The sequence below is a fragment of the Macrotis lagotis genome, chromosome 1, assembly GCF_037893015.1.
Source record: "Macrotis lagotis isolate mMagLag1 chromosome 1, bilby.v1.9.chrom.fasta, whole genome shotgun sequence".
Lineage (NCBI taxonomy): Eukaryota > Metazoa > Chordata > Mammalia > Peramelemorphia > Peramelidae > Macrotis > Macrotis lagotis.
Genome location: NC_133658.1, coordinates 683,845,886 through 683,873,390, shown reverse-complemented (window position 1 = coordinate 683,873,390; position 27,505 = coordinate 683,845,886). Strand labels below are relative to the sequence as shown.

Sequence of the window (27,505 nt, the reverse complement as noted above, 5' to 3'; positions counted from 1 at the left end):
ACAGTTAATTTCTGATATGATTCCTACATCAGGAAATAGTTCTTTCCTGGTTATTAAGATATAATCTATCTTAATTTTGAGACGATAATGTTGCCATGCTGAGTACCTTCCAACATTCTTCTGGAAGAATGAATTCATGATATATAGGCATGAGTCTTCTTAGTGCTCTATAAGCAACTTACCTTTTTTTTTTTCAAATCTGCACTGTATTCCCCAAAAGGCTTTTCATCTTCCTCCCATCTCCTACCATGTGCCCACCTTTGATCAATGTCACCAAGTATCAAAATATATGGTGATTAGGTATGAAAATGACCATTGTCCTACATATATTTCCTATTGCCCTTAGGTGCCCCCCAAAAACCAAACTCCTTAGTTTCTCTGTTTTTCCAAAGAGAATTTAGAAGCCAATCTTTCATTTAGTAGCAACTTCCTTTGGTCTTCTGAGTTCACAGAACCAAACTATCTGCATGAGCTTTCTCTTAAAAATAATTTTCTTATTTACTGATCCTTATTATCTGAGTTATACAAAGAAGAGATTGTTTACAGGATGTTTATGATATATATATATATATATACATATATATGTATATATATATATATATATATATATATATATATAATGATGATATTTATTTTTCATCCTTGAAGAAGACCATGATGTTAAGGGGATGATGTAATGACAAATTCATGAATTGGATTTGAATGATGGAGTGCTGTGTTAAGTCACCAGTCTCATTTTACTCAGGTCTTCTTGACTCCAGGGTTGGTGTTCTCTCCACTATACCACCTAGCTGTAGTACATCTACACACATACAAACATATACCACACACATACACGCACAATACACACACACACACACACACACACATATATATATATATATATATATATACACATGTGTGGGTATATTCGCACACATACACACACACACACACACACACACACATAAAAACATATGGTATAAATTAGATCCGAAAATGGTTAGCTAAAAATGAGGTGAAATACTATTAGCAAATATCTTTCTTATAAAGAACTCTAAAAGTTAACTAGTCTTTGAAAAAAAAGTTAACTGGTCTTTGAAAGGTTTGAAGTCCAAAAGTTTTCAGATCAGGAGGGATCCCTGTCCCTTTTGGGACCTCCTTCCTAGTATAACCAAAGGTTATTTTGTCTGCAGTTGATAGATGTGTGAGAAGTGAGAATGTGTTTAAGATGGTATACTTTGTAGGTCTTACCATCATAATTTATATAATAATTATGATTAAAAATGTCTTTTTCTGATTATAATTTCATACTTTTCCTTCTTACCTCTACCTCATTCCCTCTAAAAGTTTTTCCCTTGACTCACCATACCTTTTAACTCATCATTCTAAATTTCTCTTCTCTTTTGCCACCAAACTGCAAAATAATTGCCAACATTCGCAACTTCCATTTTTCTCATCACTTACTCAATCCCTTGAAATCTGCCTTATAGATTTACCACTTAGCTGAAAATTCTCTCTCCAGGGTTACTAAACAATCTCTTGATGAAATGATCTGATAGTTTCACAATCTTCATCCTTCTTGATCTTTCTGAAGTATTTGACAATGCTAAATGTCCCTCTAGCTCACGTCCTTTTGTTGTTCAGTGATTTTAGTCATGTCTGACTCTTCAAAACCCGATTTGGGGCTTTCTTGGCAAAGATATTGAAAGGGTTTGTCATTTCCTTCTCCAACTCATTTTATAGATGAGGAAAGTGAGGCAAACAGGGTTAAAGTGACTTGCCCAAGGTCACACAGCTAGTAAGCATCTGAAGCTGGATTTGGACTCCACACTCGGCATTCTATCTTCTCTATTACCTACCTACATTCATATCCTTTAGATTCTCTTAAATTGTTCTTTCATGATTTCCCCCCAACATGTCTGACCTCTACCCTTACCCCTTAACATGGTTGTTTTCCAGAGTTTTGCCCTAGGATATTCCTCTTTTCTCTAAATCTTCTTTTATCAGCAACTCCTGTGGTTCAAGTATCAGCTCTAAAAAATGACTCTGATCTCCAATGGTATCATTGATCCTTTAATTGCCTATATACTTACATCAAGAGCAACAGATTGCTTGGCCCAGGACTTCTTTACTTGATCATACATTATTGTGTTGTTGATCCCAAGACCACAAAAAATGACAAAGGCCTAAGAAAGAGAAAGGGCATAGTTTAAAACGAAGATAGACAGACTTCAGAGACAAGTGTGAATTTATTTTTTATAGGTTTAGTATTCTAGGTTCACTAGGGTAAAGAACTTTCAATGAAGGAATCCCTTTCACCAATGGAGGTCGGTAACTGTTTGGCAATTTGAAATCTTAAAAGGTTTCCTGAGATCACTAAGAAGTAGAGTAACTTGTCTGAGGAGATATGGGGACAGAGTAAGGGAAGAGATAAATATTTATATTTTATCTTTATCAATATCTCATTTGATCTTCACAACAACCCTTTGAAGTAGGTGTTCATTTTATTATTGAGAAAACTGAGGTAAACAGAGGTTAAGTGACTTGTTCAGGGTCACACAGATTGCAAGTATTCATTTCATACTCAATTCTAGGATGTGAGAAGTTAGAAACTGCTGGTCATAGCAAAGAGCCAAGACTGGGAAGGTTCAGCAAATGCCTGTGACCAACAGTAGAGAGAAGTAGCTAGCAGGGCAAGGACATTTAGAATAGAAATCAGCAACAGTATAGATAAGCCTTAGGTAAGTACTTTCTCACTTAATTCCCACACCTATGAGATAGGTGCTAGGTATTATTCACTTTATATAGATGAAGAAACTGAGGTAGACAGAAGTTAAATGTTTGTCTCGAAGTCATAAAACTAGTATTAAAGGATGGATTCAAATTCAAGTCTTCATGTCTCCATGCATACACACACACACACACACACACACACACACACACACACACACACACAAACAAAACACATTCCAATAAGAGAATATTAAGAGAGATGGAGGAGTGGCAGAATATAAGTTTCTTAAACAAATGGATGGTTTTTCTATTTGTTTCTGACTCACTGTTAGCAGCACAATGCTTTTCACATAGTAAAAACTTAACTGCTTTTTGTATTATTTTGGATTGCATTAAATAGGAAGGAGTGTACATTACTGTCAAATAAAATTGACTCTGAAATCATGGTCACAACCTACACCCCTGCTCCTGGTGCTTTTCTACAGTTGTTCTGAGATAGGAGATAATACCAATAAAGTTGTACTATACCTAATGGGTATAGGAGGAAGTGGCTACACCTGACAGATATGGAGTGTACAGAAACGACTAAATGCAGATGAGCATTCTCAGAATCAATAAATCTCTGACCCTACTGTTCTTCAGGCTCTGAAAGAACTTTGACACAACTACAATTATGTTTGGACCGCTTGCCCCACCTTGTTTACAAAGCTCTTTCTGTACCTCGAAAAGTCGTTGATCAGCATCATCAAAAGGTTTCCCATCAAGTCTATTTAGGACTTGCGCAACCCCTGTTGAAAGAGTTCACAACATGTTGTTAATATCAAACACAGAAAACCATGTATTTTCAAAATACATAGCAGGATTCTAGCCCCATGTCTATTGTGATACACTGAAACATAGAAGAATGCTCCATTTAAATTCTGCCCATATGGGTTCTCTATGAGGAAGAAGGGACTTAAAATGGCAAATGGTCCTCTGAATGCTTCTGGAGCAGTGGTTTTCAGACTCCACTGAAGTTTAAGGGGACACAAAACATCCTCAGAGTTTTATGTGCACTATAATATGTCACAGCATGGTTAATTTGGGGGTAGATATACTCAAGGACAAAGCATGCCTCTGAAACATAAAGACCTACAACAAAAGTCTGGTATAATACTTTCAACCTAAAAGTTAGGCCAGCTCTAACATGCTTACATTTTTGGTGTGAGCATTTGAGACAATCACTATAAACCAGGTCTTGATTTATTGTTTTATTGATTGTGTACATTTAAGAAAATATTAGTAATGCATCATTAAACTTAAAAATTTGTGTGCATCTGTTTTTTTTCTTAAGTACATTAAACATTTATCAGACTACCCCTGTATTGCTTTACAAATAATTCTTGAGCTTAGGAGTGTAGTATAAGGTCCAAGGAATAAAGTTATTACCAGATTGTAGACCTGGTAACTGGAGAGTAATAAAATGATCATGCTGATAATGATAATGATAGTATTTATAAACATTTAAGTTTTGCAAATATCTCATACCCAATATCTCATTTGTGCCTCATACTATATCTGAGTTAGTCCCAATCTCCAATGCCATTATTGTAAAGCGATGCCATCCATTCCCCTATTTGATTTCTATTTATGCCTGCTCCCTTAGCTGAAAGTTCACCCCACATATCATACTGAACGTTCCCCAACATGAAAAACAAGACAAAATTGTCCCATAAACCTACTAGCAAGGAAACTAGAAATCCCTAACCCAGTTGAAGATGATGTTTGTCCTTCATTCTCAATAATCATAACAACAGGTGATGCCATGACAAGCATATAAATTGGATTTGATTTGAAGGGGTACTGTGCTAAATCTCCAGCCCCACTTTCTGCTCCAGAGCCATCTGGGTTCAGTGGCCAGATATGAATCAGGACAAATGGAGATGGCCCTGGATGTGAGGCAATCAAGGTTAGGTGACTTGCCCAAGGTCACACAGCTAGGAAGAATCTTAAGACTGGATTTGAACTTAGGTTCCCCTGACATCAGGGCTGGTATTTTACTCATAGCACCAGTTAGCTACCCTAATTAGTATAAAACAAGACAAAAGTTCAGTAGATAAATGAGCCGCTACTCTTACTGAATCATAAAAATGGATGTTTCTCTCATAGCACTGAACTTAGCATCAGAAAGTGACTTCTTGCTGTTGAACTCTTTGTGACCCATTTGGGGTTTTCTTAACAGGGAAACTGAAGTGATCTTCTATTTCCTTATCCCAACTAATTTTACAGATGGGGAAATTGAGGCAAACAAAATTAAGTGACTCACTTGGGGTCCCCCAGCTAATAAGTGTCTGAAAGTCAGATTTGAACTCAGAAAGTTGAGTTTTACTGACCTAACACTATCCATTACACCATTTAGCTGCCATGCAGAAAAGTGACATACAGCAGAAACATTAAGTCCACAGAATATTGCTAGGGACTTTTAAATGAAAAACTTCTGGCATCACATTTAGGTAAACTATACCTCCAGTTTAGAAACAATTACAGATATATTATTAACTTAAAGTGATGTGATTTCACAATACAGGAAAAAAAGTACTTGATTATTTGTCTTGGTTCAGTTTGTTACAGTTTTAGCAGTTATTCTGTTACCTTTCAACATAATAGGTTTCCTGAAATGGTTTCACTCAATGTTTTGTGTTAGGATCTGTGATTCCTAACTCTTATACATTCCACTTGCCTTGCTATTCATCTTTTCCCATGTGATTGATTCACCTATAGTATTGATAGATACTTGATTCTGTTGAGTAAATAAACAAGTAAAATTATTTCTAAATTTAGGTCTAAGGAATAATTGGTAGAATAAATAATTCCACTGCCAAGTTTCATTCAGTCCCCTTGGAGGTTAATAAGAAAAATCTTATGGAAATCTCCAAGTGGAAAACAACTGCCTAGGGTAAAAGAGTTAATCCAATTAGAAATTAAAAAAGAAAAATTCCTATTATTCCCAGAGAAAAATATTTCCTTTTTAACCCTAGTTTGAAAAATCTTATCTGTATTTTTTTAAATGCAATTTGACCCCTGACATCACTAGACTTCCCAAGGAAATCTCAGATGTGATTTCCAGAAGCACGATTGGCTGACCAGATAGATTAGGAGTACATCTGAAAGTAGAAATTAGTAACTGATCATTACTGTGCCTTCATTCTCTCTCTTTTTTTTTAGGATTTTGTAAGGCAAATGGAGTTAAGTGGCTTCCCTAAGGCCACACAGCTAGGTAATTATTAAGTGTCTGAGACGGGATTTGAACCCAGGTACTCCTGATTCCAGGGCCAGTGCTTTATCCACTACGCCACCTAGCCGCCCCTGTGCCTTCATTCTTTAGGAGATTGTGGGCTATCCAATGTCTTTAGGCAAAACAAACTACTTCAGCATGTCTCATTTCTCTGTATTTTAAGCATATGAAGAATTTCAGCCTTGCACTGAATATTTGCTGATGAATGGAAAAAAATACTTGTTTCCTAAGAAGTATCTGTGGAATGGATAATACTTAAACTGGTGAATTCTGGAGCTCAAAAAGGAAAGAAACAATAATAACAACTTTAAAGGAAGAATACTTGATTCCAGAACAATATTATACTACTTATAGCATTTATCTTACCAATTATTTGGTGATTGCTGTTCCAGATAGGGACACAGAGCACAGATCTTATATGAAAACCAGATATCTGATCAGCCTAGGATTAAAAAAAAAAGAATTTAAAAAGTATAGAAATATATATGTATATATATATATATATATAAACTATTCATTTCTGATTTATAATCCCATCAATTACCAGTAACAAATATTTTAAACAGGCCTAAAATAATACTATATTTAAACTAATTTTTTAAATACATGTACATCCAACCATCTAATTTTCTACTCTATCTTTCAGGAGACTTCAAGGATGAATTTTATGTCCCACCTCCTCCATGAGACCTTTCCTAATTTTATCTTACAGTTATTAGTGTTATTACTCTTTTCAAATTGCATTATATTTGCATAGCAAATATGTATATGTATATATATATAAAAATATAAAGAGAGATAAAAAAATTATATAAAAATAGATGAGACCTAGGTAGCACAGTGAATAGAACAATAGTCCTGGAGTCAGGAGGACCTGAGGTCAAATTCAACCTCAGATACTTGACACTTGATACTTATAAGTTGTGTGACCCTGGGCAAGTCACTTAACCTTGGAAAATACATAGAAATAAATAAATATATTAAAACATAAATGAATAAAATATAAATAAATGTCTAAAATACAAATAGATTTTTATATTCATATATAAACATACACACACACACACACACACACACACACACACACACACACACACACTTGGCTAACTTGCCAAGCAGAAAGATATGATCTGTAAAGGACAACGGCAGTTTTGAATATAAATTCATTATAATTTATTAGCACCACAAAATTAAATAGATTATACTTTAATAGCCAGGAAATTGTCACTGATGTCAGCTATCCCTGAATCATCTGACTCTATAAATATTTGTAAGATCATTATAATTCATGTCCCTGTTATAAATGAGTAAACCAAAATTTAAGATCCTGTAAAAGTATTGGTTATTATTAGTAATGGGTCAGACAATAAAATTAGAGGTGCTACAGATGGCACCCTTCTCCTGAAAGTCATTAACATGACCAAGAACCCTCTGGCATCTTTTCCCCATTAACAATAAAATTTCACAGTTTTGCCTCAGGCTAGCTTCAAGACAACTAGGTGGTTCAGTGGATAGAGTACCAGCCCTGGAGTCAGGAAGATTCATCTTCCTGAGTCCAAATCTGGCTTTCAGACACTTCCTAGCTATTGGACCATGGGCAAGTCATTTAACCCCATTTCCCTTAGCATTCTCATCTGTAAAATGAGCTGGGGAAGGAAATGGTGAAGCACTCCAGTAACTTTGACAAGAAAACCCTAAATGTGGTCACAAAGATTTGGAAGCAAATGAAAACAATTGGCAACAAAGCCCGAACTAGTAACATATATAAATATATGACTCTCAAGCCACATTTGCCATCACAGATAAATGAAGATACATAAAGAATCTTGATGGGAGAGAAGGGGTAGGGACTTGGACCCATGATTTCATTGATCCTGGATAAGTAAACTTCCCCTGCCAATACAGGCTAGCTAGCACTTTCTCTGTAATTTAGTCTTCCAGAGATACCTGGAGCCCAAAGAAATTAAGTGTCTTTCCTAGGATCACACAGACAGTATAGGTCAGAAGCAGGACTTGAACCCAAATCTTCCTGTGTTAGAGACCAGCTGTCTATCTACTAGGCCATGCAATGATATCACAAAAATTTACCTATCTTAAAAAACTCTTTTATTTGTGAACCTCACTAAAATGGAAGTTGGACTAGACCCAGGAATGAAAAAAAAAGAATTATGTGCATTAATTAAAGCACATGGGAATAATTCAGTGCTTATTTATAAATATTTTATATCAAATTCTAATAAGATGCTTTAGCAGTTAGGTGGCATCATAATGCATAGAACACTGGGCCTAGAGTTAGGAAGATCTGAGTTCAATTTTTTTTTTTTTTTGCAAGGCAAACAGGGTTAAGTGGCTTGCTCAAGGCCACACAGCTAGGTAATTATTAAGTGTCTGAGACCGAATTTGAACCCAGGTACTCCTGACTCCAAGGCCAGTGCTTTATCCACTACGCCACCTAGCTGCCCCTGAGTTCAATTTTAACTTCAGATACTTATTAGCTGTATGACCTTGGGCAAGTCTCTTAACCTTTGCTTTGCCTCCATTTCTTCATTTGAAAATGAAGAAAATAATGACACTCATCTCCTAGAGTTGTGAGAATCAAGCAAAATAATATTTGTAAAACATTCCTAGAGCCTGAACATGGTTAGCATAAATGTTATTGCTAGCAGGTTAGCTAAAACATTCAACAGTTGACATTTATATTGCTCTTTAAGGTTTACTAATTATCTGGCAAATACTATCTTAATTTGGTCTTTATGACACCCCTATGAGGTATACTGGGACTTAGAAAGGCTATGATTACACAAGTATTCTTTTCACGATATCATATGGCAGACCCAAACAACAGCAAGAAATGAGTCTTCATAGATCAGTACCTAGAGAGAAGAAAAGGGATCTAAGGAAAAAATATAGGAATTAAAAGTGACCCATAGTAAGTGATATAACATAGTAAGGTAATCAGTGATAATAATAACAATGATAGCTAGCATTTATACCAAAAATTTAAAATTTGCCAAAGTGCTTTATATATATTATTTTATTTGTTCCCCACAACAATCCTGTGAAGAAACTACTACTACTACTACTACTACTACTACTATTATTATTATTATTATTATTATTATTGTTATTATTCCCATTTGTTAAATGAGCAAATTGAGGTGAATAGAAGCTAAGTGACTTGCCCAGGGTCACACAGTTAGTGTCGGGCGATAGATTTGAACTCAGATCTATCTGAAAATAGGTCCAGTCCTCTGCTGACTGCAACCAAAAACTCTTTTCCTGACAACAGGGATTTTGAGTATCAACTAGCCATCAATTCTACAGTTTTCCCTCCTCTCCTGCTCCTTACCTATTAGCATGAACTAACTATGGTCCCAGGGTCCAGGTTCTCTGCTCCCTGCGAGCACTCGGTCCTGCTGAATCAGATATATTAACCTTATAAAAATCCAACAGGTTTCTCTGAGCTTGATCATGACTGTCCTTCATTTTGTAGTAAATAAAGTCAATAAAGCTGACTTACTTTCCTAACCTTTTGTGTGTTTTGTATCTCCCTGAACTGAATTTTGCTATTATGAACTTCCTAAAGCCATGTGATGACATTATCCTACTTTTGTATTTATTCCTCAGTCCTGAGGGCTAGTGCCTCACTCCGAGTAGGCATTAAAGAGAGTCAAAAAGAGACAGCTGAAAACGATTGTCCTGCTGCAGGACCAGTTTGGTAGGAGATATCATAGGCATGATTTCAGTATTTTCTCCATCAGTATTCGGCCAGTTCTGACAGCTGGAGAGGAAGAGAAGGATGCTAGAAATTAGCCATCATTAGGGGTTGATAGGATAGGAGAGAGAGAGATTAGTTGCCTATTGTTCTTGCTAACTAATGAATCCTTACACAGATCAGGGAGGTCCGTTTTATATTATCTCCAATTTACAAGTAAGGAACACAGGAAGGCAAGTTTTCCCAACAGAGATGAGACCTAGAATTTAGAGCCATCTGACCTGTATCCCTGAGTATTTATTTATTCAGAGTTCCCTATGTTTTACCACTGATAAGCAACAACAGGTTTATGATAGCCAGGAAAAATGAAGAGCACATATCCCAGACACAGATGAGGAGAGAAATCAAACTTTCCCAGATAAACTTAACACAGTTCCAAAAAGTGCCATATATCTCCAAGCAAGTTTTCCCCTGGAGATTATTTTCAGCCAGAGATCTGAAAGACTAGCCATTCTTTAAAAGGATAAAGCAATTTGGTTTTCAATCACATTAGTCTTCTGTCTTGAAGGAAAATAGTTATATAGTATTTTAACTTGTGAAGTCATTTGAAAAACTTAACACCCTATCTCCCCTTTCATATCACCTTAAAAGGAAATAGGGAAAGACAAGGTGAACTTGGTTTTTTGGTTAAGGGCTTTGTTTTCACAGCCACTTTATGCCTTGAGTATACTGATGGTTGACAGCTGTCACTCTGGCAAAAAAAATGTGTTGGAAGGATTCCCCAGGCATAGGAGAGAAAACTTATGCTGAAAAATTGTTTCCCCTTGTTCAATAATAAGCAATTTTGGCAAGAACCCTTTCCCTTCACTGTTCTAGAACACAGTGATCAAACACAAATCTTTGGCTAGGAAAAATTCTCTCACAACCAATTATACCTCCTCAAATTCTATTTATCCTAAATTATGGAGCAGTATACACAAATAAAGGTAAAACTCATCTTATGATAGAATTGTGACCCAATGTTAGCTGTAAAGCAGCCTCTAGAGCAGCAGTACACTGCAAGATATACCATCCCAGGGGTGGCTAGGTGGTGCAGTGGATAGAGCACCAGCCTTGGAGTCAGGAGGATCTGAGTTCAAATCCGGTCTCAGAGACTTAATAATGACCTAGCTGTGTGGCCTTGGGCAAGCCACTTAACCCCATTGCCTTGCAAAAACCTAAAAAAAAATATCCCATCCCAACATTCCATTCCACCAAGCTATCCTCATATGCAAGGACTAGGTTAGGTTAGATATTGGTACAACAAAGACAAAATCTTTTCTATCTCAAGGAGCATGCATTGTGCTGCAAAGCAACCATATAAATCTAGATAAATAAATACTGTGTATTTGTAGAGGTAGAAAGAGAGAGACAGAAAGCTAACAATTTAAAGGCTCCCTAGACACCTCCAATGGGGAGTAACACTGAAGGAACAGCAGGAAAGGAGGGAATAACTCCAGAGGATGACCTTTAGTTCTTGAAATGATGTAGTTTCCCTAATCCTTAACCCATTCTTTGCTGTCTGTAAGCACCATTTCTTCCAACTGATCCAGGGAATAAAATCTCTCTGACAAATCTATAGAAAATAACTCTTGCCCTTTGTACTTGAGGCTTCTTACTGTTCTTTTTTATAGATACATGAACTGTAAGCTAGAAACAAGTATAAAATAGCTGTCATTAATCAGACCATGACATATTAAAAACTGATCTGTAGACCCAGCAAGGAGATGGCATTTTTTATTCCCAATATCTTGTTATCCAAAACTGACTTGCTCTTGCTCTAATGCATCTTTTGTCATAAAACTATAGCCCCATGATTTGATGCCTCACTTGTATTTATCTCAAAACTGATACTGTTGTATTTGTCCCTTAGCTCACTTTGAAATGATGCTTCTCATATACCCTATCTGTCCTCCAGCTACTAAGGGGAAGGTGGGAGAGAAGTGAAGAGGTGAAAGGCAGGGAAGAGATTACCATTTTTCCTCTTTGATACTTCATCAAATATATTTACTTGAAACCAAGAATTACCAATCAAGGATTTCCTAGTTCTTGAGAGTAAGCTTTCTAGTTTGTTCAGAAAATTTTATTGAAGCTTTTGGGAGATGATTGGGACACATAATTTATCCATATTTTTCTTCCCTAAAACCTTGGAAAAAATTACAAAAATAAAGACTACAAAAAGATATTTCTCCAATCCATCATAATACTATAGTACAGAAGTTCATTTCAATTTCAGCATGGCTTTCCATGAGATCATTGGGCCAAGGTTATTGCGACTCAGTGAATCTTTGCAATGCATCTCTTCTAGGAAAGGACCTGCTCTCAGCGTTTCAGAGGATCCTGGACAAATAGGATATAATCCCTTACCCTTAGGGGAATTAAATCAAACTTTCAGGTTATGGTGATGCTTCCTAATTGCCAAGAAAACTGAGGCTAGTGGATCACTTAAGCTTTGGAGATCTGAGTTGCAATGGACTCAGTTTTATATGGTGATTCTCTAGTTGCAAGGACCACCTCTTTGCCTAAGAAGGAATGAACAGGACCATGCCAGAAATAAAACAGGCCAAATCACTCAGAATCATCAAGAGTGGGCTTGGGATATTAGTGTCCTCTATGCTTCTAGTCTGGGAGAGATAGAAAGAACTATCCTTAAGGGAAAAAATCAAAATTGAAGCCTATAGTATCAGAGTTAATAAAATGTTGGGAAGATTCATGAAAATTATGTCTAGTTGATGTCATTAATTTTATCATTTATATGAAGATAATCCTCTTTAAGGATTTTTCGGGTCTGAATTTCTAGAGTCATTCCCAGCACAAAGAAGTCATTTAATAAATGTTTGTTATTGAATTCAATTATAACCTATAAAATTTATACAGATCTATAAATGCTTCTGTACGATACTTAGAGCATTGCTTTGTATAATCATGCTTATTGATTGACTTTGGTATTAACTAATTCTCTATCACATACAAATGGATCATATTGATGCATGGCAATCAGCATTAGAATGTAAGCATCTAAAGGTCAGAGATCACAGTGAAGCAGGATTAGTAAAGAGTTATCCTTTAGGTGTAGGTGTCAAAAAACCCCTAGGTTTGCCTTAGAAATAAATGTATAATCCTGGGCAAGACATTGAATCTCTGAAATTCAATTTCATCCTCCATAAAGTTAGGATAATAATGCTACCAAGATTCTAGGGTTGATATGAGGACCAAATGAGAAATGGATGCAAACTGTTTTTTGGCTATTTAGTTGACAGTTATTACAATGTTTGTGGGCAGCATGACCCAATGGTGAGAGGGTTGGTCTCGGAAAAAGACCTAGGCTCAGGGTCTACCCTTGAAACATTCCGAGGTAAGACACTGGGAAAGTCAATTGACTCTCACATGTCCTAGACAACTCTCTAATATTGTAAATTAGTGATCAGCAGAATCCATGAATGTATTGGAAGGAATTTTCATACCAGGAGTTCTTAATATGTAAAAAATCATATATATGGAGATATAGATATGTGTGTGACATAGTTAACGTAGTATGACATGTGTATGATATGACAATCCATGATATGTAAGTATAATGTGGCCTATTATATAACATATCATACCATGATATAGCATGGCATATCAAATAACACAGCATAACACAAAGCACCATATCATATTGCATATTTCATTACATGTGCATGACATGATATATAGGCACAGCACAGTATAACAAAAAGTTACCATTTATATACATATATATACATGTATATTTTTCTTTCATTAGAACATAAATTCCTGAAGATCAGAATAAGTTCAGTTTTGTCTTTATATCCTCAGCAAGGATATGCACAGCACATAATAAAAATTATTAAATGCTTTTTATTCATTCATTCATTCATTTATTCATTCATTCATTTAGTCATTCAAAACAGCTGCAATGCTGACTTCTTCAGATCTTCATTACTGTCAATGATACCTCTCTCCAAACCATCTTTGATCTCTAATGTATATCATGTGTATACTTTTTAAAAAAATTTTTACAAGGCAATAGGGTTAAGTGACTTGCCCAAGGTCACATGGTTAAGTAAGTATTAAGTGTCTGAATCTGAATTTGAACTCAGGTCCTCCTGACTCCAGAGCCTTTGCTTTATCCATTGTATCAACTAGCTGCCCCATGTTTAAATGTTCATGGTGTCTCCTACACTAGGATTTATTCTTAATCAGTTCAGGGACTGATTCACTTTTGTCTTTATATCTTGGAACTTAGTAGGTGCTACATAAATCTTTATTGATTGATTAATATTCAAATTATTTGATTTTTAAACTATGGTTTTCCCCAGTTAAGCAAAAACAAAGGCAACAAAAATCTAGGCAGCAACTTTGCAAGGAAATAGTGCAGAATTTGGAAAATGTCTCTGTCTTTCAGACACCAATGCAAATATTAGAGCTCTAAACTTAAAAAGATGTCAAAACAAAAAAAAAATAAATTCCAGCCATGCCATTCTTCTCTATGACATTAACTTTTGTTATTACAAATAGCACGAAAAAATATGACAGAATGAATTGAGATGAAACGAAAGAGCATCTCTTACTTCGGCATCCAAGCGAGGATCCTGATAAGCATCAGTAATGTTCACTGGAAGGCCCGTGGAAGCGACCAGCTCAGCAATGCTATTATTGATGAGCCAGTCTGAATAGGAAGATTTCTCCATGCTGTCTTTGAAACTGCCAGAAGCATTTGGCAAGGAGGGAAAAAAACAACTTAATCAATTCTGCTTTAAAGTGAACATTTACTTGTAGACACATTTCATAACAGTCTTATCTATAACAATTAAGAGGGGATCAGTGATGTGAAAAACAAAGCATTAACCAATAATCACCAGAACTACTCCAGAAAGATGTTACCAGTTATGAAGCTTTAAAAAATAATAAAAAGCTAGGTAGTCTTATTTTCCTCAGGCTAGAAGTAGCAGAGACTCTTTGGGGACCTCTCTGTTTGACACAGAAGTTTTGAACTGCTTTGTTTTCAACCTGACCCGTTCTCTCTCGGGCAACCTGCCAGAATCCTTCTCCCTGGAGATCATTATATTCATGCTAGACTTAATGCAGACACCTAAATGGTTTAGCTCACTGCAGACTCCTAACCTCTAGAGATTTGTTAGCCTCAGGCTCCTCAAGAAAAGGGATTGCAGACATGCACTATCACATTCACTCAAGATGTTGCACTAGTTGTAATCACCACCTTCAGCATGTCTTTTGCTCTGTTTATAGAAGCCCCAAACATTCAGATGAAAAATAAAAAATTCAGATAATCATCTGGATTGATAACAGTATACCAAGATTTTTTTCCTCTTCCTCTTTTTTTCTTTAATATTTTGTTATTGTTATATGGGGTAGATTTCTGAAAAGAGGGAGGGAAATGAATAGATAAAAATTTAAACAATATAAAACATTAATAAAATTTATTTTAAAAACAAATCAAGAAAAATTAAAACCAGTACATCAATAAAGTGTCTTAACTTCCCCCTTGCCCTCACTCTCCATTTAGTCAAATTAAATGAATACTTTTGTCTTAGTCATATATGCTAAAGACCTGAGAAGAATAGTGAAACTGATATTTTCAAGAGTCTAAATATGACATAATTAATGCATATATATGGCAGAATTAACACATACATATATACACATAGATTTTTTGTAAAATCATTTGTATATATGTGGATATACACACAGACACACCCACACACACACCCACACACACACAATTTACCATTTCTTTCTCTGAATGCCAATAGAATCTTTCTTCATAGGTACTTTGTTAAAATGGAAAGTATACAAAGGAGTCCAACCAGGAAGGCAAAAGACTTCGAGTTCATGGGGTAGGACTGAAGGAGCTCTGTGTGTGTGTGTGTGTGTGTGTGTGTGTGTGTGTGTGTGTGTGTGTGTGTGTGTATGTTTAACTTGAGAAGAAAAGACTGAAGTTGAAAGGTGAGGTGAGCAAAGGTAGACAGGTAGAGAGTAGATCTTCAAGTAGTTGATGGGCTATCATATGGAGGCAGGAAGAGGATTGCTCCATTTGATCCCAGAGAATAAAACAAAGCATAATGGATAGAAGAAGAGTCTAAATTGATTTAAAGAAAAGACTTCCTATTATTAGACCAAAATTTGAAAGACATATGAAGGAAGATGCTCTCTGCATCCAGAGAAGGAATTGATAAAAAAAAAGAAGTGTGTATAGAATGATTATACACACAAACATATGTACTTACACAGATATATACACACACACATACACACACACACACAAACACCACGTGCTTTGTATCTAAAAGCAGCCATCTCTAGGGAGAGGGGAGGGAAGAAAAAAAGGGAAAAACTATTCATAACTTTATTATATATTTAAAAGGAATAGCAAATTGTACACAATAAATTTGCTGTTTCATGTGCAATTATCTTTTTTGTTTCATTCCTAAATTAAAAATAAAATACTTTTTAAAAATTTTTAAAAATTAAAAACTATAATAAAATAAAAAAAATTGAATTGACTTCCTCAGAAGATATGGAATCATTCTCCTTTGAGGTCTTAAAGCAGAGGTTGTATAATCACATCTCAGGTATGTGATAGTGAGAATTCTTTTAATGTTGGACTAGATCACCATGGAAATCTCTTCCAACTCTTAGAGTCTGTGGTAATATTTATCCAAAGCATTATATTTTACTTGGATTTTCTGTGATTGGCTCCCTATGATTTAATTTATCTGCCTATGAAACTGATCTGGTCATCTCCACAGTATCTCTCATAGTTTCACAGATACATAAATTAACAGTTAGAAAGAGTAAGTGCCCAGAGAATATCAGGATTGCTGCCTGAGAGACTTTGTTGTGTGCTGACCCTCCACATATTGTTTTATATCCCCAAATATTACTCAATTCTACTCTTAAAGCAAAGTCACCCAACTTTGAACTCAAACCTTTCAGAATAATTCCTTTTGTCTTCAAGAAAAGTTAATTTTATACTTACTGCCTTTAATTTGACTCATAACTTACAGAGTAAATTATCTGGAGAAGGGTAAATTCTCTAAACCTCCTCTTCTCCCTCTACCCCTCCCTCCTTCTCTCCTCTTCTCCTCCCTTCCCTCCTTTCTTCTTTCCTTTTCTCTGTCTCTCCCTTTTTTCTCTCTCCACCACTCTCTGTTCCTCCATCTCCTCTCCATCTCTCTCCCTCTATCTCTTTGTCTCTGTCTCCCCCCCCTTAGTCTTTGCTTCTCCTTCTCTCTACCCTAACCAAAAGTACTAGAATGAATTGTAACTCTTCTGATTAAGCTCATATGACTAGGTTGAAACACTCTTAATATGAGTGTATTTTCAGTATTTAACAACATTATAATTCTGAAGGGGAAGGAAGATGGGAAAATCTAGGTAAAAAACTCAATAAAAATGTATTAACTTTCTTCAAGTGCCTGAACCTGGGTTTCTTCAAACATGAAAAGAGGACCTTGAACTAGTATCTTCTAATGTCCAGATTATGATCTTATGGTCTCCAAAATATTTAATTAAAGCAACTCAAAAAAGACTGCAAGATATAGTGAGAAAGGGATCTATTTTGAGTTAGAAAACTTGGGCTGGCATACTGACTCTTATCACTTTGTGTCACCTTGGGAAAAATAACAATCACTCTGGGCTTTTCTCATCCATAAAAATGAACAAATTGGTCTAGAGAAGGGATTCTTTACTTTTTCTTTATCAGTCTGGTGATGTCTATGGACTTCTTTTTCAAAAAAATATAAGAATTTTAATGCATAAAATGTTTAGACACATAGAAATTTAAAAAAAACTTTTTAAAAGTTCATGGATTTTATACCCTTTTTAAAGCCCTCCAGAGTAGAATCCTTAAGATTTTTTCCCAATTCTAAATTCTATCTTCTATCAAACACATAACTCATGTAGAGAGCTGATTCTATCACAAATTTCTAATATGACATTTGTGGACAGAAACCATTATGGAGCATGGATTCTCAGATGAAATACCAGAAAAAATAAGACTCACTCTTATGACAAATTCCAAACTCCACCTGATGAGGAGAGCTCTACTTTGCTTCATGTCTATACATAGAGTCACTTAACCTTTTGTCATCTCCAGGATATTTTCTAAGACTACTTCACAGAAGAGCTTTCCAATCTCTGCTGCTAGAAGAATTCCCTACATTGATGAAATCACAAGTTCAATCCCCCCTCCCCAAAACTGTGCTAGTCTTCAAAGATCAAAAAAATTTCAATGTTTGAATTTCTGGACTTAATTAAAAGAACTTCAAGGAGAGTTATTATCATTTGAAACTGCATCAAAGGCCTACAGAGAAGAGTAAAGAAGATTCTAGAATACTCCAAATTAGTCCAGTGATGGTGAAATACAGCAATGCAATATTTTGTCACTAGAAGGAAATTACTGGCAAAAGCTGCTTGAGCTTATGGTTTCTAATCATTCTTAGCTCAATGAAATATTCTATATTTGATCTCATTTGTTACTTGTTAGTGAAAAGCCATGAGGGTTGAAAATCAGTTCTTACCCAACTATTCCTGATCCAATAAAGTTTTTCTATGACATTTCAAAGTAATATTTCAATCCTCAAATTGATGGTACAAGTGCAGGTTTTACTCAACAATCTCTCAGAGGAGAAATTAGAAGAAAAGACCTCCACATTATGCATTTTAACCATTTTTTGCTTCTCAGAATGCACTGCAATGCTTCCATATATCTTTTTTTTTTCTTTTTGGTAAGGCAAACGGGGGTTAAGTGGCTTGCCTAAGGCCACACGGCTAGGTAATTATTAAGTGTCTGAGACCAGATTTGAACCCAGGTACTCCTGACTCCAGGGCCGGTGCTTTTATCCACTATGCCACCTAGCTGCTCCTTGCTTCCATAAATCTTGAGACTTAATTGATTTGTGGGTGGGAGGGGGATGGCATAACCTCAGTGTACCTTGCACATATGTATCAGAATAAGGATTATGCATATATATGTATATTTCCTATATTTCCTATATACATGAAAAAAAACAGTACAACTAATTTTTTACAAATTAGGTTCTTAGTTGCCTAGTGCTAAACTAGTAAGTTGCATTTATTAAGAGATTACTATATACTAAGTGCTTGGGATACAAAGAAAGGCAAAAACAGTCATTACCTTCAAGGAGCTCACAACCTAGAATGGGGGATTGAACAAACAAGGTCTACATAGATAATTTAAATGAAATGAAGCTAAGTGATACAGTGGGTAGAGTGTTGACCTTGGAGTCTGGAGAACCTGAGTTCAAATTTGACCTCAGAAACTTACTAGCTGTATGATTCTGGACAAGTCACTTAACCTGTTTGCTTTAGTTGATTCATTTGTAAAATGAACTAGAGGAGGAAATGGTGAACCGATCCAGTATCTACTAAGAAAATCCCAAACGGGGTCATAGAGAATTAGACATAACTGAAAAAAATGACTCAACAATAACAGCAACAACTGAGAGAAAGTACTAGTGTTAAGAGAGGCCAGGAAAGCTTTTTTGATGAAGGTGGGATTTTAGCTGAGACTTGAAGGAAGACAGGGAAATGAGGATATGGATATGAAAAAGAAGAGAATTTCAGGCATAGGAAATAGCCAGGAAAAATGCACTCTTAAGAAATCTCTCTGAAAGAATTGTTCTTAAATAATAAAATACAAAATACATGAAGGAAGGACTATGCAGTTTATACATCTGTATATGTAGTTCAATCATTTTCAGTCAATTCAAACACTTTGTGACCCCATTTGGTGTTTTCCTGGCAAAATCACTGAAATGGTTTGCTATTTCCTTTTCCATTTCATTTCTCAGATGAGGAGACTGAGGCAAACAGGGTTAGGATTAAACTCAGGGTAACAGAGCTATTAAGTGTCTGAAGTCAGATTTGAACTCAAGAAGGTGAGTCTTCCTGGCTTCCTGACACTCTAATCACTGTGATACCTAACTGTCCTATATATATGTATATAAACATATACTTGTACATATATACACATATGAATATAAATATTATCTATGTTCATGCAATTATATATAAAATAATTTTATTATATATTTACTATATATTATTATACTATATTATATTTAATAAAAATGAAATAAGGATTCTCCTCTTCAAAATACCTAACAAATAATGGTCATCAAGCTTTTGCTTGAAAAATTCCAGTGGGGTGGTTAGGTGGCACAGTGGATAGAGCACTGGCCTTGGAGTCAGGAGTACCTGAGTTCAAATCTGGCCTCAGACACTTATTACCTAACCATGTAGCCTTGGGCAAGCCACTTAACCCCATTGCCTTTCAAAAAAAACCTAAAAAAAAAAAAAGAAAATTTCCAGTGGCCAGAAATACTGTGTTCCATGTTATTACATGTACATTTTTCATGGTAAACTACAATTACTTACACTCCTGCCCTGTCCTTCTAAATTAAATTTAAAAAGTTGTAGTGTACTTTCTTTTCACCCTTAAACTATTCAGTAATTGAGGCTTTCTTTTTACTATGTCTTTAAACTGTCTAGTTTACAATAATTCTATCTCCCTTATCTTCTGCTCTGTGTAGCCATTCTGTCCTCCCTTTCTACTAGCTATGAAAAGATGATTATATTAATTAACAGTTGAAGCATACAAGATATCTATGTGTTTTTGTAGCTATGGTTGGAATTTCCAGGCACAAATTTAGGCTTGTCATTTTGTTTACACATTGGGGAAAATAAAATTCAGTTTCTTAAACTTTTCATGTTAACTGCACCCAAGTTTTTCCATGCAAGAAACTTTGAATTTTTCAGTAGAGTGACTTTTTAATTCTAGGTTTCATAATCTGGTGATCAAACTATTGTTTTTACATGATGTACATAGAGTCATGACTGGAGTTTGCTTTCTTTTGTAGCATCTATACTATTTTTTAAGAACTATTTTGTAAACAGGTAATGTATTTCTCTTTTGAAAATGCAATAAAAAAACAAGACAATTCTCTCCCCCCACCCCCCCATCAAAAGCAATTGTAGTTTAGTTACTTGTCCAGGGTAATACAGCTAGTAAGTGTCTGGAACAATCATATTATATTTCTATTCTCTAAAGCTTTTGAGGTTTTTTTCTATTCTCCTTAGAGGGGAAAGGGAAGGGAACAAGTATTTATCTTGTGCCCACTATGTACCAGGCTCTACTTTGTGCCAGGTTAATTTCTTTATAAATTTTATCTCCTTTGATTCTTATAATAATCCTAGAAGTAGATGCTATTATTATCTCATTTTACAGTTGAGGAAACTGAGGCAGATAGAAGTTAAGCAATTTGTTCAAGATTGCACAGCTAGTATCTAAATATGGATTTGAATTTAAGACTTTATGAGTTTAGACCCAAGACTCTATTGTATTGTCTAGTTGCCAGAATACCTCTTAAGATATATTAGCATTTTAAAAGGGCAGCCAGGAGGTGTAGTTTATAAAAGTATTGGACCTGGAATCAAGAAGACTCATTTTGGGTTCAAATTCAAGAAACTCAGTAGCTGTTGGACTGTGGATAAGTAACTTAACTTTGTTTTCCTCAGTTTCCCCATCTGTAAAATGAAATGGCAAATTACTCCAGTATCACTGCCAAGAAAATCCCATGAAGTCATAAAGAGTTGAACACCATTGAAGGACAACAAAGCATATCAAAAACACCCAGTAGCAATTTATCATTATTATAGACTCATGAAATATATCCTTGATTTTATTCAATAAATATTTATTAAGTGGCAATTGTCTGTTTGGCACTATGATAGGTAGGGAAGATACAAAAGGAAACAGCTTCTGCCCACATGGAGCTTATATTCTCCTGATAGGATGCATCATGTACACAATTTACTTAATATAAAGTACAATAAAAAATGATGGCTAAAAATTTTTAATGAAGTTTCTGTGGTTAAAGTAAAGAAACTATTGAGTTGAGAACAGAAGTATCAAAACAAGCATAGTCTAGGACTAGTCTACTCATGAATAAACATTTTCTATTATATATGAGTTCTCCTATCCTATTTTCATAATATTATTATTCTTTACATTTGCAGAATATACTATTTTCAATGATCTCAAAATTCAGAATGTCTATAGGATCTTTAGCATATTTTAAAAAATCTATTTTAAATTAATAATAACTTGTTAATATGACTAATTAATAATTAATAAAAGGATGGGCATTTGACTTTCATAAACCAAAAGTCAAATCATGGAACCCTCTCACGTATTACCTGGAAGAGTAGGTATTCCTGACTGGTGCTAATCAGTTCTGATGGATTAACAATTAACGGGCCAATGAATATTTTAATGAGAAGTGGACTTATTTTGATGAAGGGCAAAGGGATGGAACCTTGATTATGTCACTCTTAGTCCAAGATCACCCTCATTTTAGGCAAGGGGACCTACCTTCCCCAAGTTTGCCCAAATAGAAGATGATAAACAAGAAAGATAGATTCTTTTTTAGTCTTTTTTTTTAGGTTTTTGTAAGGCAAATGGGGTTAAGTGGCTTGCCCAAGGCCACACAGCTAGGTAATTATTAAGTGTTTGAGACTGGATTTGAACCCAGGTACTCCTGACTCCAGGGCCAGTGCTTTATCCACTGCGCCACCTAGCTGCCTCTCTTTCTAGTCTTTGATAAAAACTAAGCTTCCTCAGTTGGATGGGATCTGGAACAAGATTAGAAAATATATACCCCTGAGTATCTGGGCAATCTTGTCTATCAGCAGTGTCCTTCAGATGCTGACTGAATAGTCTTGAGTCTGAATGAGGAAATAGACAAGGGAAAAGCTTAATCTGGATTCATAGTTGGTTGTTAACATGAGAGAAACAATCATGTTTCTCAGATTCTATCCCTGCTTCAAAGATTGTTCTTTCTATGGATACTTCCACTATGTTCTTTAACTAGGGATCAAGCCTGAACTTTTGTTCAAAAAGAGCATCATTCCTTATTACTGAACACTGGGTGAGTCCCTCTTCCCCTGAGGCTTCCCTGACAACTCTCACTGAGCCACTTTACTTGAAGTCCTATTTCAATTAGGAGATTAACAACAATAAAAAACAAAAACAAGTCACTTCTGGCATACTTCACTCAAAGCTAAGACCCCATGGAGAGAAAAAAAACAGGTAAAATCAATAACTGAGTGACTAATTTATTTCCTATAGTTTTCAATCATCATTCAAAGAACATGAAACAAGTACTTCAGCAGTAAAGACCTTAGCAAAATAATGCAAAATGAAAAAAGCAGATCTAGAAAATGGAGTATATCCTAACTATGCTTATAGGAGGACAAATGAATAACTGCAAATAGAGGAAAAAATCAAGATATAATCTTGGGAAAAGATTAAAATTGCATTGATAATTTATGCATTGAAATTAATTTAAATATAACCACTTACTAAGCATATAACTGTTTTTGCTAATTAAATTTTTTACATGAAAAGTGTTGCTTTTAATCAAACACAATACTACCACCCCAAAAAAAAGACAAAATATATTGGAAAGGAAAAGTAGTTAGGTGGCGAATTGGATAAAGTGCTGACCCTGGATAGGAATACAAGTTCAAATTCAACCTCAGACAATTATGAGCTGTGAGACAAATCCGGGCAAATCACTTAACCCTGTTAGACTCAGTTTCCTCATCTGTAAAATAAACTAGAGGAGGAAATGGAAAAAGTATTCTAATATCTTTGCCAAGAAAACCCCAATTATCATCACAAGTTAAAAATGCCTGAAACAACTGAATAACTATAACAATGGAAAATAGTGTCACAAGAGCCAAGTCTTCTGTGCTTGAACTTTGAAGTATGGAGAGAGAAGACTTGAGGCCAATAAATTTGTTAAGTCTATAAGGACAACACCTCTTTCTGTAGAAGCAAAGAATTGGAAACAAAATGGGTGTTCAAGACCTGCAGACCTGCTAAACAAATGATGGAATGTGAATGAAATGAGAAAAGAGCACAGAAATTACATGTAAGAGTAGCTCAGAGAAACATGGAAAGATTTGCATGAACTTCTAGAGAGTGAAAGAAGTAAAATGAGTACAGACTTCCACAATATAAATGAAAATATAACTAAAAAGAAACCAAACTCTGAGTAATTACTAGTCAATAATGAATAGTCCTAGAAAAATAGTTAATAAACATGCCTTCCTTTTTCTTGGCAGAGAGGAAAAGGACATGACAGCAGCCTGGCAGATGAAATCTCTGAATCCATTCTTTTTTGGCTTGATTCTTTTTCATTGTTACAATGGAGGATTTTGTTCTAGGAGAGTTGGGGTATATGGAGGTAGGCATATCCAGAAATGGTAGTGATGTGAAACAAAAGGCATCAATAAAACACTTTAAAACATAATAAAAGTGCATAAAAAAGTGTGCCTGAAGATAAACTATGCCACTCTTTTCCCTCTCACTTTAAGCATTGTAGTTTATCCTCATTCTGTCACAAACTTATTAAGAACTGCTGACCAAACCATAACCTTTTTATGCTTCAACTCCTCGATCTGTAAAAGAAAGATAATGAGATTCATCACCTACTTTGTAGCTTGTTTATGCATGTCAGAGGATTATTATGGAACATTGCTTTGAAATTCTCACATGGAGACTGTTTTCAAGAAGTAGTTCAAGAAAGAAGGACTTGCAGATAGGTAATTTGTACCTTCAGTCACAAAGGGAGAATTCTTGACAAAAAGGAAGGGTAACTTTGGGTTAACTCTATTTTTCCCAGACAGGAGAGAAATTCAAGAGTCCTTGAACAAGTTCATCTTTTTCCTGATTTCAGTGTTGTGCTCAAAATAAAATGTACTAGTTGGGAGAATTGGGGGCAAGGTCTTTCCATCTCTCTCTTCTGAGGGATTTTTGGCCTCCTCCACCTGGTTTTTGATGATGGGAGAAGGAAATTTCCACTTTTCTGAAAAACCATAATAGGCTCAATGTCTTTTAGAATGAGTAATAATTAAAATTAAATTAAGTGAGAGAGACTTGAGAGGAAGAAAACAAACTACAGTTAGCAACAGTCCAGAGTTGCCATAATTTTCTTTAATACTTTGCATCAATTTTAGGGATGGCTGACCTGTATAGGATACACTATTATGTATTTGATCTAAGTAGTTATTCATGGGTCTTGTTGTTCACATGATTTTTTTTATGGCTTTCATTGTCCTCTGTGACAGTTTTATTAAACATGCAAGTCCATCATTTTGAAATAAATAGTAGTAGTGAGGAGGTGGGGAGGGGGCTTGTCTTTCATTTGATTCTTCATGCTCAAAGGCAAGGAAATGAAAAAAAAGGTAGGAGTTACAGCTGTATAAATGATCTGGGTGTAGAAGGAAGGTTGGAATTTAGATACTGAAGCCCTGATAGTGAATTTCATCTCCCTCATTTCCATACTATATGACTTTAGGCCGCTCTTATCCCTTAACCAGCCTCAATTTTCTCACCTGAAAAAAAAGGACTGACCTAGATGATTCTCTAAGGCAAAAGTTCTCAACATGGTGTCTATGAACTTGTTTTTTAAAAAATATTTTAATAATATTTCAATAGAAGCAATCTCCTTTATAATTCTATAGTGTATATATATATATATCAGAAAAGGAATCCATAGGCTTTACCAGATTGCCAAAAGCAATCCATGATATCAAAAAAAAAAAAGGTTAAGAGCTTCTGGTCTAAATTCTAGGATAGAAACATACTGCCAACTTCAGAAATTCTCTCTGAATGTAAGAAACTTATGCCAGCATCACAAGCTACACCAACTTTATTAATATGGAAAATTATTGTCAGGGAAGTTAGTTGGTACTGTGGATAAAGCACTGGACTTGGAATCAAGAAGACTCATCTTCCTGAGTTCAAATCAGACCTTAGCACTTACTAGCCGAGAGATCCTGAGCAAGTCACTGTAAAATAATAAGCTGGACAAAGAAATAGCAAACCATTCCAGTATCTCTGCTAAGAAAAATCCAAAATTGACTAATAGGGTTGTCCTAGCTCTCTGCACTGCTGAGGGCAATTGAATCCATCAGGGTGGATCATCTCACAATTTTGTGTACATTGTGTACATTGTTCTGATGCTCCCTTCTCTCAACATCAGATCCTGTAACTCATTCCATGCTTCTCTAGAGTCTGACCATTTATGGTTTATTAAAGAAAAATAATATTCCATAGTATTCATGTACCATAATTTGTTTAGCTATTCCCCAATTGAAGGGCATCCCTTCAATTTTCAATTCTTTGCCACTACAAAAAGAGCTGCCATGAATATTTTGGAACAGTGAGGACTTTTCCCATTTTTTATGATATAGGCCTAGAATTGGAATTGCTGGGTCAAAGGGTGTGACCAGTTTTATTGCTCTTTGGGCATAGTTCCATATTGCTCTCCAGAATGGTTGGATCTGTTCACAACTCCACCAACAGTGCATTAATGCCCCAGTTCTCCACAGCTTCTCCAACTTTGATCATTTTCCTTTTTTCTCATCTTGGCCAATCAGATAGGTATGAGGTGATACCTCATTGTCATTTTAATTTGCATTTCTCTAATCATTAATGATTTGGAGCATTTTTCATATGATTATATGTAACTTTAATTTCTTCATCTGAAAACTGTTCATATCCTTTGACTATTTATCAGTTGGGGAGTGACTTGTAACCTTATGAATTTGATGAAGATCTCATATATTTTATAAATGAGACATTTATAAGAACCCCTGGCTATGAAGATTGTTTCCCAGCTTTCTGCTTTCATTCTAATTTTAGCAGCATTGATTTTATAGGTGCAAAACCTTTTTAATTTAATATAGTCAAAATCATCCATTTTGTAGTTTATAATATACTTTCTTATTTGCTCATAAAGTTGTCCCCTTTTCTTAAATCTGATAAATAAGGGTATTTCATGGTGAGAGAGGTAGGAAGTGAGGGTAGAAGGAAATTTTTTAACTTAAAAATATACATATGCATATGGATGAAGGTTGAAAATCTTTCATCATTTGTATTGGAAAAATAAAATAGAAAGTAAAAAAATTTTTAAATCCAAAATGGAGTCCAAGAGAGTCAGACATGACTGAAATGACTGAATAACAACACAATTATTATCAGTAAGTCACACATCCACATAGTGCTCAGTAAAATACAACAGGCAGAAACCAAACTTCTTGACTTTGAGGACTTTTCATGACACTACTATTGGAATTGGGGTGGGGGGGCTGTTGTTCAACTCTGTGGATTTTCTAGAATGTTCTTATATTTTTATTCAGAGTATTTTGTTCATTTTGTCCCAAGGTGCAACAGAGCCTTTGATTCTAAGAAATCTCCTTGCATACTTGGCACATTAATAGATGACATAATAGAGTAGACATCATCCTTGAACATGGGCTTAAGGCATTAGAGAGAGAAGTCTGTTTTAGAACAATGGAGGAGTTCTTCATAACCTTTTTAAATCAAGGTGGACAATGAGTGTTTTTATGAAGGGTAAAAGAGTAGTTTAGTATTTGTAAGACAGAAAGATGGTACATGTCTAAGGAATTCCAGAAGAAAAGGCAAAGAGCCTTTCTTCCTTTGTTTCACATTTATAAACATTTCCAAAATGATTTGTATATATATTTTCTAAGTTAAGCCCTGGGTAGGAGATTCTACAAGTATTCTTAGAATTTTACTTTGGATGAGAAAGCTAGAGTTCAAAGAGATTTAAATGAATTTCCCACATGGTAATAGAGATAGTTGATGGCAGCAGCAGAATTTGAAATAGGTCTTCTAT

At 35.2% G+C, this 27,505-nt stretch overlaps 1 protein-coding gene and 1 long non-coding RNA gene across 3 annotated transcripts in view; one reads left to right on the top strand and one right to left on the bottom strand.

Moving 5' to 3' along the window:
- The window catches only part of PDE11A (phosphodiesterase 11A), a 468,580-nt gene that overhangs the window by 237,055 nt on the left and 204,020 nt on the right, over positions 1 to 27,505 (bottom strand). For both annotated transcript variants that reach the window (XR_012474244.1, XM_074215628.1), the window contains exons 6-9: positions 14,321 to 14,453; positions 6,356 to 6,431; positions 3,436 to 3,503; positions 2,076 to 2,168 (exon numbers count right to left, since the gene is read on the bottom strand). Coding sequence is in view for 1 of the 2 variants with exons in the window: in XM_074215628.1 (XP_074071729.1) it covers positions 2,076 to 2,168; positions 3,436 to 3,503; positions 6,356 to 6,431; positions 14,321 to 14,453 (370 nt within the window). In the remaining variant the exon portion in view is untranslated. The remainder of the gene's footprint in view (positions 1 to 2,075; positions 2,169 to 3,435; positions 3,504 to 6,355; positions 6,432 to 14,320; positions 14,454 to 27,505) is intronic.
- Positions 1 to 27,505, top strand: part of LOC141507707 (uncharacterized) — a 145,465-nt gene that overhangs the window by 117,085 nt on the left and 875 nt on the right. The window lies entirely within an intron of this gene.